Source organism: Mesoplodon densirostris, chromosome 2 (genome assembly GCF_025265405.1).
Source record: "Mesoplodon densirostris isolate mMesDen1 chromosome 2, mMesDen1 primary haplotype, whole genome shotgun sequence".
In the NCBI taxonomy this organism is placed as follows: Eukaryota; Metazoa; Chordata; class Mammalia; order Artiodactyla; family Ziphiidae; genus Mesoplodon; species Mesoplodon densirostris.
This window is the reverse complement of record NC_082662.1, coordinates 21306857-21319054: the sequence shown is the minus strand read 5'-3', so window position 1 is coordinate 21319054 and position 12198 is coordinate 21306857. Positions and strand designations below refer to the sequence as shown.

At 45.5% G+C, this 12198-nt stretch overlaps 1 protein-coding gene across 3 annotated transcripts in view; it reads left to right on the top strand.

Moving 5' to 3' along the window:
- Nucleotides 1-12198, top strand: part of PAFAH2 (platelet activating factor acetylhydrolase 2) — a 32356-nt gene that overhangs the window by 12350 nt on the left and 7808 nt on the right. Inside the window, exons 5-10 of one of the 3 annotated variants that reach the window (XM_060089197.1) lie at nucleotides 381-449; nucleotides 845-986; nucleotides 1936-2049; nucleotides 5821-5912; nucleotides 7310-7480; nucleotides 10016-10170. In XM_060089197.1, coding sequence (XP_059945180.1) covers nucleotides 381-449; nucleotides 845-986; nucleotides 1936-2049; nucleotides 5821-5912; nucleotides 7310-7480; nucleotides 10016-10170 — 743 coding nt within the window. The remainder of the gene's footprint in view (nucleotides 1-380; nucleotides 450-844; nucleotides 987-1935; nucleotides 2050-5820; nucleotides 5913-7309; nucleotides 7481-10015; nucleotides 10171-12198) is intronic. The other 2 variants (XM_060089199.1, XM_060089198.1) reach the window with 2 other exon arrangements.

Sequence of the window (12198 nt, the reverse complement as noted above, 5' to 3'; positions counted from 1 at the left end):
AAAGAAAAAAGAAATAGCCAGAGTCCCTGTCCTTAAGGAGCTTACCAACTAATTTGGGAGACATACAATATATAGACAATAAGAATGCAATTGTTTGAAGTAGCCAAACTATTGGGGTTGGGGGTGGAGGAGATGCGTCAGTGTATGGGGTTGAAAAACACGGTGGATTGACTTACACATGCTCCCTGGAGGAGGACACTGGAGCCTTGGTGAGAGCAGGGGTATGCTGGCTGGAAAAAGCTCCTGGGCAAGGGCTGCTGCAAATGAAACTTCCTCCATTCCATCTTTTGAGATGGCTACTAGCAGAGCATGGTTGGACTAGGGGCTAAGGGTAGGCCATTCTTTTGATCACTTCTCTCGGTTCCTTCCTGGATCTTTAGGACACTGTATTCAGCCTTCTGCATGGAGCTGGCCTCCCATGGCTTTGTGGTTGCTGTACCAGAGCACAGGTGAGGGATGATAGTCACAGTGAACCATCAGGGGTTGGGTGCCTGCAGTGGGCTAGGGTATAGGCTAGTTCCCTATAGATATATTATTTCTAGTCCTCACAACACTATGCAAGGTAGGGGTTATATTCATTTTAAAGGTGAGGAAACCAAGGTTCAAAGATGTTGAATAACTTGCTGAAAGTGACATAGCTGAATTGGGGTTCAAACGCAGGTCAGTCTCCAAAATCCACATTTTTTTCCACATTTTTTTCTACTCTCCTATGTGTGCCCCCGATCTTTTTCCCTATTAGCTAAAAGATAATCTAGAATGTCTTGGCTGAAAAGGAGGATTTGGTAAAGGGGAGAAATAAGTCCAAGTGTCTTCTGGTTTCTCTCTGGTGGCTCATGTGTTGCAGGGATGGGTCAGCTGCAGCAACCTGTTTCTGCAAGCAGCCCCCAGAGGAGAACCAGCCCAACAGCAAGTCACTGGAGGAGGAATGGATCCCCCACCGTCAAACTGAGGAAGGGGAGAAGGAATTCCATGTCCGGAATTGCCAGGTAGGCTTATGCCAGTGCGGAGGGAGAGTTACTAAGCCTGTCCTCCCTATAAAACACTCACTAAGAAGACTTTGAACTAACCTCTCTTAAAATCTTGGTCATAGTGGTTCTGAGCTTGTCACGTTAGAGAAATGAGGTATTAATCAAGACTCTTAGAATTGCAAGTGACAGAAACCCAACTTAAGCTTGTTAGGCAAAAAGGAGAATTGGTTGGCTTATATAAGCAGACAAGGGAAGGGCAAGACTGCTAGAACCAGACTCAAATGCCATTGGGACTTGTTTTTCACTCTTATCTCTGTCCCTCTGCTGGTTGGTCTCATCTGCTGACTGGCTTACCTTATGAGGTTGCACATGTTTGCCCTCACCATCTGAGAGAATAGGGCTGTTTTGGGGTTGTCCCCAACTTCTACCCCAAGGTGCAAGATGAAAAATCCTGGATAGAGACTCCGAGGCTGGGGAGAAGTACCAAAATACGAAGTTCCCATCCGAAATACATTGCTAAATGTTTTTGGGGAGGGGCAATCCTCAAAAGTCAGGGTTAACAGGAGAAGTAGGGGCAGGTCAGTGCTAGGCAGACAAAAACAATAGACATGTGCTATAAGTGGGCAAGTGGAATCCAGTACTGGGTTGATGATAGGAACACATCTGTGTCCTTTTGTTGTCAAAGTGCTTTCATATGGCACACTGTATACCCATATTATACCCCTGTGTACCACGGGTAGGTAGGTAGAGTCTGAACAGCAGGGCTGACTTCGTTGTGCTTTTATATGGTGCTTACGTGTGTGGCTGTGAGGGAGCTAAGCCTTTCTCAGGGTGTGGGGACCACAGTGCTGGATGAGATGTGCATGGGCACGTCATCTCTGCGTTCTTCCTTGGCTCTGTAGGGGAGTGAGATCCCCGCTGGATGGTTGTGCGGTATTCCAGCTCCCACGGGGACTGTCTATTGCAGGTGCATCAGAGGGTAAACGAGTGCCTGAGGGTGTTAACTGTCCTGCAAGAGGCCGCTGCTGGGCAGACTGTCCTCAACACCATGCCTGGCGGGTTGGATCTGATGACCTTGAAGGTATGGCAGCAGTTGGTATGACCTGGAGCACATTTTATTCATCAAGACTTTCTTGCTTGCAAATAACAGAAGCCTAACTCACTAGCTTAAACCAAAAGAGAATTTATTGGCCCAACTAAATAGGAAGACTAAAAGCAGATTGGCTTCAGGCCAGTATGGCTAGATCCAGGGTCTCAAACATTGTCATCAAAGCTCTGGCACTCTCTCCCTTCTCCCGGCTCAACTCCACTCTGTGTATATGGGCTTCATTCTCACCAGACTCTCTCCATTAGGCAAGAAAGGTGGTTGCTGGCATATTCCAAGCCTGCATCTCAACTCAGCTCCAGACCTAAAAGGAAAAGAAACTCTGGTAGCTTTCAGCAATCTGGAAAGGCCATGGCCTGCTTGGGTCACATGCCCCTTCCGGGCCAGTCACTGTGCCAGAGGGATAGGGTATTCTGGTTGGCCTGCCTACATTATACACCCACTTCCAGGTCAGGGGAACCTGAGCACCAGGACTGACAGCCCCATGGGGCCGCATGGGTGAGGGAGTGATATTTGTTCTGCAAAGGAAGAACTATGGAGCTGCGTACAACGTGTGTTGTCTACTGCATGCTCATTCCTGCCTTTAAAGGAATCCCAAGAACCCCCCAGGAGGAGAGAAACTGTCCCCCCCATGGAATTTGGTGCCTATGAAGGCACATTTTCCTCCCCTATCCAGTCCTTTCCTCCATAATTTCAAAAGTATCTCAGGCTTTATTTAGAGGACCAAGAAATCACACGAAAGCATGAAGGAAAAAGAAACGAAATTTTTGGATATTTTGATGTTTGTCCTTCCAGTTCTTTTAAGATGCATTTTTTTAAAAACAGTAATGTTACTATTTAATACAAGCTGTTTTGTGGCCTTATTCTTCATTTAGCAGAACAGTATGAATGTCACAGTATGAATGTCTTCTTATTCCAGTTAATATTTTTCTATGGCATGATTTTTTTTTTTGGAGTTTATTAATTAATTAATTTATATTTGCTGTGTTGGGTCTTCGTTTCTGTGCGAGGGCTTTCTCTAGTTGTGGCAAGCAGGGGCCACTCTTCATCGCGGTGCGCGGGCCTCTCACTATCGCGGCCTCTCTTGTGGAGCACAGGCTCCAGACGCGCAGACTCAGTAGTTGTGGCTCATGGGCCTAGTTGCTCCGTGGTATGTGGGATCCTCCCAGACCAGGGCTCGAACCCGTGTCCCCTGCATTAGCAGGCAGATTCTCAACCACTGCACCACCAGGGAAGCCCCTATGGCATGATTTTTAATAGCCATGTAATATTCCATTGTATGAGTGAGAATGGTATATACATATATATATATAAAAATATATAATAATTACTCCTTTATGAGGACTTCCTATGATAAGAGCTCTTTTCACAAACAGATGCATTGTTATCTCTTTACATAGAAAGAAACCAAGGATCTAAGAGGCTAAGTATCTGCCCAAGGTTACACAGCTAAGCAAGTGGTAGAGTCAAACTTTAATTTGGGGCTTTTTGCCTATGCAGTGTGCCCCAAAGCCTCTTTAGAAAATATCTTTTAAAGGCTCTGGAAAAGTCTTCCAGGAAGAAACATCAGCCTGAATGGCCAAGAGGTAAGGCAGGACCTGAAATCTAGAGAGCTTTGCCTGCTGTATGGTGTATGTCATCAGTCCTCACCAGATAAGCAGGGCCAGGCACCGCAGTTCAGGCCTGTGGGCCTGTGGGCCTGAGACAGACATCGGGGGATGGCGGGCTATGTGTAGTTGGATTAGTTAAGAGGCAGCCTTTTGGAGAAATACAGAATGAAAAAAGCTAAGTGCATTTTCATCTATCAGATTGAGCAAGATCCAAAAATTGATTACTCACCCTGTCGGCAAAGCTGTGGGGAAGTATTCTCTGCTCCGTTGCCAGTGTGAGTGCAGATTGCCCCATGCAGGGCAGTTTGGCAATAGCTCTCAACAGCACGAATGCACGTAGTGTTTGACCCAGCAATGTCCAATTCTGGCAATTTATTTTACACGTCCCTACACACATGTAACATGATGTATGTACAAGGTTATTCATCCCAGTGTTGTTTGTAATAACAAAAGATTGATAGTATCCTAAATGTTCACCCATAAGTGACCACAGCTGGTTTAATAGATTATGGAACAATGGATGTATTATTTTGGATAATGCTAATTGCTATAACACGTAAGCCGCAAATCTCAGTGGCTTAACAAAGAGAAATTTATTTCTCTCCCACATGACGTCCAAAATGGGTGCTTCTATGCAAGCACTGACTCAGGGATCCAGGCTCCCTTCTTCTAATCGCTCTACCCTCTTCCACCTGTGAAACCCAACTTCACCATGTACGTTAAGCCAGGAATGGGAAAGAGCATGGAGGTTTGTATGGAAGAGTTTTTATAGACCATGCCTGTAAATGGAGATAATCACTTTCATATTCTATCACAAGACCACTATCACTCACATCAAGTCACAAGGCCACATCTAACTGCTGGGAAACAGAATCTAGCTGTGTGTCCAGGAAGAAGAACAGTTTTGGTGATCACTAGCTGTCTGTACCATGGTGAAATCACATGTAGCTGTAAAAAAGAATAAGGAAGCTCTTTATGTACTAATATTATTATGTAAAACAAGTAAGATACACTATCACTTGTGTAAAAGGGGGGAAAGTATATATTCATGTTTACCTGTGTAGGCATAAGTAAGCTCTGCAAAGACGCAAGCAACTTACCTGTCTGGGTAGGGAGTGGGCAACTGTGTGGACAGGGAATAGGGTAGGTAGGAGACTTCTCTATATACTCCTGATTTTAGAGTTATGTAAATATATTAACTTATTAAAAAAGCTGAAGAGACCTTGACCAACCCAAAGGTACTGAGCAAAGAGGGGAGAATTTAGATACACAAACTTGGGATAGAAGTTGGGAAGAGCAAAGGAGAGCATAGGTTCAGGGCAGAGGCTGGGCAGCAAATCCTGGAGAGGTGTTTTGAGCCCCTTAGCAGGCAGCTGTAGTGGTTCTTTATATAACCATGTCCTGAAGGCTTCTGGGGACAACCAGAAATAGATGCTTTCAGAGCACGTTAGAGCCAGCAGGCTCACTTTGCTAGATAAAAGTCAGGACAGATGTCAGAGGAAGTAGAACCTGAGTTGGTTTTGGTACAAGCAGTCCTTGCTTCAGAGCAAAGTGGAGGGGCAGTAGGAGCGCCCCCATTGTGTCCTTGACTTGGTGCACGTGCCATCCGTCCCTCTGGTTGGATTGGTTATAAGGCAAGGATCTAAATGAAGTGAGTTCTTATTCTTTTTTTTTTTTTTTTTTTGGCCGCGCCATGCAGCTTGCGGGATTTTAGTTTCCTGACCAGGAATCAAACCCTGGCCACCACAGTGAAGGCGCTGAGCCCTGACCACTGAACTGCCAGGGAATTCCTGAGAGTTCTTATTCTTAACGTGCTCTTATACTGATAGGTCATATAATTTCTGTTTATCCATTTATTCATAGATATTTGAATATCTACCTCATGCAGATATTATAGGTGGCAAGATTATTAAAATAAAGATGAAAAATGTGGTTTTCAGAATTCCTGCCTACAGAAGGCTGTTCAGTCCAGGGATGGCCTGACCCGTTGCTCTCCAGTGGGCAAGAGGCGCTTAATACCGTGGTTTTGGAGGTCTTGCCCACTGTATTGTGTTTCTGCATCATTGTCTCACTGTTTCTTCCTCTTGCCCTTGAAGAGTTCCTAAAAATGCACCCCTGTGTTTCTGACCTTTCTCAGGGCAGCATTGACATGAGCCGCGTGGCTGTAATGGGCCATTCATTTGGAGGGGCCACGGCTATTCTGGCTTTGGCCAAGGAGACCCGATTTCGGTGAGTTTCCCAGTGATGCTGCTGTTAGCTCCACACACCGTACATTCATTCAGCATGTATTTTGTGCTAGGTACTGTTTTGGGAGGTGGGGATTCAGTGGTGAAGAAGAAAGCAAGGTCTCTGATTTCATGGAATTATGTTTCTGTGGGAGGAGACTAGTAAACAAGTAATCAAATCCCTGGCACCCAAGTGCAACGAAGAAAGTAAAATAGGCTAATAAGCTGGATGGAGTATGTGGACGCTTCCTGGAGAAAGTGACATAAGCTAGACTCAAAGGCAAAGAAGCCAACCACATAAAGGTCTAGGAGAAGGTCATTCTAGGCAGAGGGAACAGCTAAAGGCCCTGAGGTGGAAAGAAACTTGCTGTTTCAGTGTGGGAGGACCATAGTGAGCGAGGGGGAAGCGATTCAAGGTGTGATCAGGGAGATAAACAGGGGCCCCGTCATGGGGCCTTTTGGCCAGAGTAAGGAAGTTAGATTTTATTCTAAGTATGACAGGAAACCATTGAAAGGTTTTAAGTATAGAAAAATCTTATTTACATTTAAAAACCACTATGTGAAGAGTGGGGTGTAGCAGGATAAGACTGGAAACAAGGAGGCTAAGTAGAAGGAGGCTATTTCCGAGTCAAGGTGAGAGATGAGGGATTTGCTACGGAGGTAGTGGGATGGAGAGAAGTGAAGGGAGTCAGGATAGGTTTTAGAATTTTCAGGACTTAGTGATGTTTGAGGTGAAGGAAAGAGGAATCAAGGTTTTTCATCTGTGTGTCCATCATTTGAGTGGAAGATGATTGTCCTTTATTGAGATGGAGGACTGGAGGAGCATTGGGGGTGGAGGCCTTAGTTTTGCCCTTGGTGACAGAGATTTCTGCTGGACAAACTGGCCATGACTTTGAGTTGTGGCACCAAAGAGGCTTTCCCTGACGTTCCTGCCACGTATGCTCTGGGCTTACTTAGCAGCTTGTGCAATCAGGGCACTAAACTGTATTTTGCTACCTTGTGTGTTCTATCTCCACTGCTATTCTGGGAGCTCCAGGAGAGCAACAACTGTGTCATTTATCTCTAGATCCACACCACAAGGCTAAGCACATAGTAGGTACTTGATGAGGTGAACGAATGAATGAGTGAATGAAGGAAGTGCCATTCTGTGTGACTCAGGTCAGCTGCCTGAGAGTAGATCCAAGAGGAGGTCTGATCCTTGTTTTCAGAGAGTTTAAAAATCTAGAAGGATTTTTGGCGACAGGTAAAAGTGATCTCTATCCAAGATCCTAACTGAAGGGTATGGGCCCTGGTTCCCCTTCCTGGCTTTCTGAGCTTTTTACTCCATTGAAGGGAGAACTACCCTAATTGTTCTTGCTTGAGTTTCTACATGGCAGTTCCACATGTCTGGTCCTGTTCCAGGTGTGCTGTGGCTCTGGATGCTTGGATGTTTCCTCTGGAACATGACTTTTACCCCACGGCCAGAGGCCCTATATTTTTCATCAATGCTGAGAAATTCCAGACAATGGAGAGTGTCAACTTGATGAAGAAGATTTGTGCCCAGCATGACCAATCCAGGATCATAACTGTCCTGTGAGTAAACTCCAAGATCATGATCCCCAGTGTCCGCTGCATTTTCTACTCAGCTGTGGCTCCCGTAGTTTCCTCTAATTTATCCAGAAGTTCTACCCATTGATAGAATACATAAATACCTCCTGAATTTCAAAATCTTAATTCCTTTGGAATTTCATGTCTGTCCTTCTTTTCCACTTAGCTCCACCTACAGTGATTTATTCACAAGTTTATATGACTTTATGACAGGGTATTATGGGATTATGTGTTAGAGAGGAAGAGGTGTGGGTCTGGGTGGACTCCAGGAATCTCTAATCTCATTTGGGAATTTTATTGAGTCTTTTGAAGAGTATGGATATAGTAGACCTTTGACACTCACAAGATGGATTTTTAGAGACCTTCATGAATACCTAAACTCAGGTATCTTCCATGAACCACCTATTCTCTGCCTGAGAGAAACCACATTCTCTTCACTTCCATCATCAACACTGTCAGATGGTTTGATTTTAGGAGGCATTTTTCAGAGAGAAGATTTTGAGTGACTTTAAGAAATGAACTTTAGGGCTTCCCTGGTGGTGCAGTGCTTAAGAATCCGCCTGCCAATGCAGGAGACACGGGTTCAAGCACTGGTCCAGGAAGAGCCCACATGCCGCGGAGCGACTAAGCCCGTGCACCACACCTACTGAGCCTGCACCTAGAGCCTGTGGGCCACAACTACTGAGCCCGTGTGCCACAACCACTGAAGCCCACACACCTAGAGCCCGTGCTCCACAACAAAAGAAGCCACCACAATGAGAAGCCTGCGCACTGCAATGAAGAGTAGCCCCTGCTCGCCACAACCAGAGAAAAGCCCATGTGCAGCAATGAAGACCCAACTCAGCCAAAAATAAAATAAATAAAATAAAATAAATTTATAAAAAAAAAAAGAAATGAACTTTACATAAGAAGTGGCTTAGAGCTACAGGTGCAGGACTAAAGTCTCACTGACAAGTCTCTGACTTGGTCCTGCCCTGTACTTGAGCCAAATAGCCCACATGATTCAAGGATCCCAGGTCCTATTTCAGTGAAGTGACAAGTAACTACATGTCATGGACCTATGGACTCATTCAGGTGGTTGAAATGCCAGATCCAAAGCCCGGACTGCTAGGGATCTCCTCAGTAGGCCATGGCTTCTTCCCTTGCCCATCTTGGCCCAGGCTGTCTTCCTTGGGGCCAGCCCCTCTCCTTTCATTTTGATTTCATAACAGCAGAGGACTGCTTGACAGTTTCCCTAAGCCATTCAGATCCAGGATAACCGTGACCTCTGGAGGGGAGGGAGAGCATTTGGGAAGGGTTACACAAAAACTGCGGATTTAGCTCTTTTTTAAAAAAAAATAAATTTATTTTATTTATTTATTTTTGGCTGCGTTGGATCTTTGTTGCTGCACACAGGCTTTCTCTAGTTGTGGAGAGTGGGGACTATTCTTCATTGCAGTGCACATGCTTCACATTGCGGTGGCTTCTCTTGTTGTGGAGCACAGGCTCTAGGCATGTGGACTTCAGTAGCTGTGGCACATGGGCTCAGTAGTTATGGCTCACAGGCTCTGGAGCACAGGGTCAGTAGTTGTGGCTCATGGGCTTAGTTGCTCCGCGGCATGTGGGATATTCCCAGACCAGGGATCGAACCCACGTCTCCTGCATTGGCAGGCGGATTCTTAACCACTGCACCACCAGGGAAGTCCCTGGATATAACTCATGACAATATATTATTTCTTAAACTGAGTGCTGGATACTCAAGTATCCGTTATATTTTTCTTTTTACTTTCATATGTGCCTTAGATAATCCCTCTTAAAGTCAGTTTTTCTGCATGATATCAAATAGAGTTTAACATTTAGATCTTCCTTCCCTCATTGAATTGACTAGTAAATTTAGTTATGAGTAATTTAGCTAGAAATGAACATAGTGAGAATTTCACCTTCAAATTAAGTGCACTTGATGTCAAAGGACTTAAATTCTGATCCAGAAACACTCTTTTACAAGCACTTGCCCTAACTTTTCTGATTACTTAAAGGCAAGTTATTTCTTTTTCCTGTTTACTTTGTGTACAGTTCGGAGCTAAAGATGGAGCTGATAAGTTTTGTGAATGTTCAGAAGTCACTGGGTAAAAACCATGGGGTGATAGTTTATAATAACGTGTGAATGGCAGGTCTGTGATAGTTTATAATAACGTGGGAATGGCAGGTGCTGCAGACCTCGCCTCGATGCCCCATCCTCTCTCCAGCTGACTCCGCCTTTTCCCTGCATACTCTGGCCTTATGGTCTAGGAATTGAAGCAGCTTTGAAGCCAGGTATACCTCCTTTCAAATCCTAGCTCCATCCCTTACTAGCTGTGTGAACTTGGGCAGATCATTTCTCTCCTCTGGTCTGTCAAAGAGGAAAATACTTCCCTTACAAGATTGTTGTGAAAATTAAGTGAGATAATGCATGTAAAGCACCTTGCACATTGTAGGTCCTTAAATATTTATGTGCCCTAGCCTCCAGAGCCCTACCAGATACTTGTTTTTCTTTTCTTTTAGTGGTTCTGTTCATTGGAGTCAAACTGACTTTCCTTTTGTGGCTGGTAACTGGATTGCTAAATTCTTCTCCGCTCAAACCCATGGGAGCTTGGACCCCTATAAAGGTCAGGAAACTGTGGTGCGGGCCATGTTGGCCTTCCTGCAGAAGCACCTTGGTAAGCAGAGAACTGGGGCTTGTGGGGCAGCTGGGGGGGTGTCTCTTAGATTTCCCTGCACAGTGGTCTATACTGACATGTCTCAGATCAGGGAGATTTATGGCAAAACGTGAATGAAGGAGGGAGTTACATAGAGTTCTAGAAAGAACAGTTAGCTGAAAGTTTGGAGATCCTGATTCTGTCTCTTACCACCTGAATGACCTTGGCCTAGTCATTTAACTTTTCTGAGCCTTGGTTTCCTCATTGCACATGGAACATTCACCTCTCTCTACTCCACTACCTCTGTTCTAACTCATTAGCACTCACCTTATCTGTGTTGTGGAGGAGGTTATGACGATAGATTGTGGAAGTGCTATTTAAAAAAAGAAAAAGCATAGAAGGATGATGACTAATGTCCTAAATCACAGGCCAGCAAATGGCAAGACCTGTAGAGGTCTTTGGTCCAGCCTCCCACCCAGAGAAGACATCCTCTCATATCTTCCCTGCTGTGTGGTCATGCAGCATGGAGCGTGCGCTGCTCTGAGGGTCAGCCCTCTCCGTCACAGGAAACTTCAATAGTTTTAAGAATTGATATTCTAGTTAGGCTTGTTTTGGTCACAAGGACTAGAGATCCACTAATTTACCTCGAGAAGAAAGGAGAGTTTGTTTATGAGAGTACACCTGGCCAGGCAGGGAAGGGAAAAGTTACAGGAGCCGAGGTAGCTTGTAGGACTGACTTCTCTCTGTCTCTCTCTTGGGCTCAGTCTCTCTGTCTCTTCCTCTCATGACATCTCTGTTTCTCTGCTCCGGGCTGCATTTTTCCTCTTTCCACTCTGAACTTTTACTCTTGCTGAGAGCACCTGCGTATTCGCTGTTTCTGCTTCCTTATCACTTCAGTTGGCTTGAACCCCTTGTGGTTTGTCCTCTCTCCCCGTGGCATCCTTTCATCTTCCGCTCCCTCTGTTCACCGCCATACTTCTGGGATTTCTTAGACCAGATTGCCAAGAGAAACAACTGGGTTGTACCAGCTCATGTTTACGGGCCAAAACACGTTGTAGGCCACTGCCCAACCCGGGCCCAGAGCTCTCTTGATCAGATGTCCCTTTCTGATCCAGTCAGAATGGAGTAGGCTACCATTATCTGTGCAAGGCTGGTCCCTAGCAGGTGCTGGGTGTAAGGCAGCTGCCTTCAGAAGGGAAGTTAGGTTTGACCTAACTCTAACCTAAGACCAAGATCTGATTCTTTGTAACTCCTTCCCACTTGCCCTGGGTATCCCCTCAAGAGCTACCCCGAGAAGCCTCAGACCCCTGTACATAGCAGCTCTTTAGATATTTGAAATCACCTGTGGTGTCCTCTCTGAGTTTTCTGTTCATTAAGCTAAATGTGCCTGGTACCTCCACCTGTTCCCTGTGCAGTTTCCCATGGGGCCATTTATTTCCCCCTTTGGATGTGCTGTTTGTTGGTGTGCCTTTTAACATGTGCTGCACTGACTTGAACACGACATGCCAGATGTGGTCTGGCCAGTGCCTGGTACAGCAGACCTGTCACCTCTGAGCTCTGGACCCTAGACTTCTAGTTGGATGGGCTGAGTGTATTAACCTTTCCACCAAGTGCCAAACAAATCTGATTTGGATTGAGTTTGCTTTTAAAATGTATCTGTCCTATTTCGAATGTATTGACTTTTTGAACGTAAATTTACATTTTAATATTTATGCCTGTTCATTTCATTTTGCTCATCATGAGCCGTTGTGCCAGCATGGGTTTAGAGCCTTTAGGGTTAATAGAGACCTTGGAGCATCACTCTTTTTTTTTTTTTTTTTTTTTTTTTTGCGATACGCGGGCCTCTCACTGTTGTGGCCTCTCCCGTTGCGGAGCACAGGCTCTGGACGCACAGGCTCAGCGGCCATGGCTCACGGGCCCAGCTGCTCCACGGCATGTGGGATCCTCCTGGACCAGGGCACAAACGTGTGTCCCCTGCATCGGCAGGCGGACTCTCAAACACTGCGCCTCCAGGGAAGCCCTAGAGCATCATCCTTATCACTTGGTAGG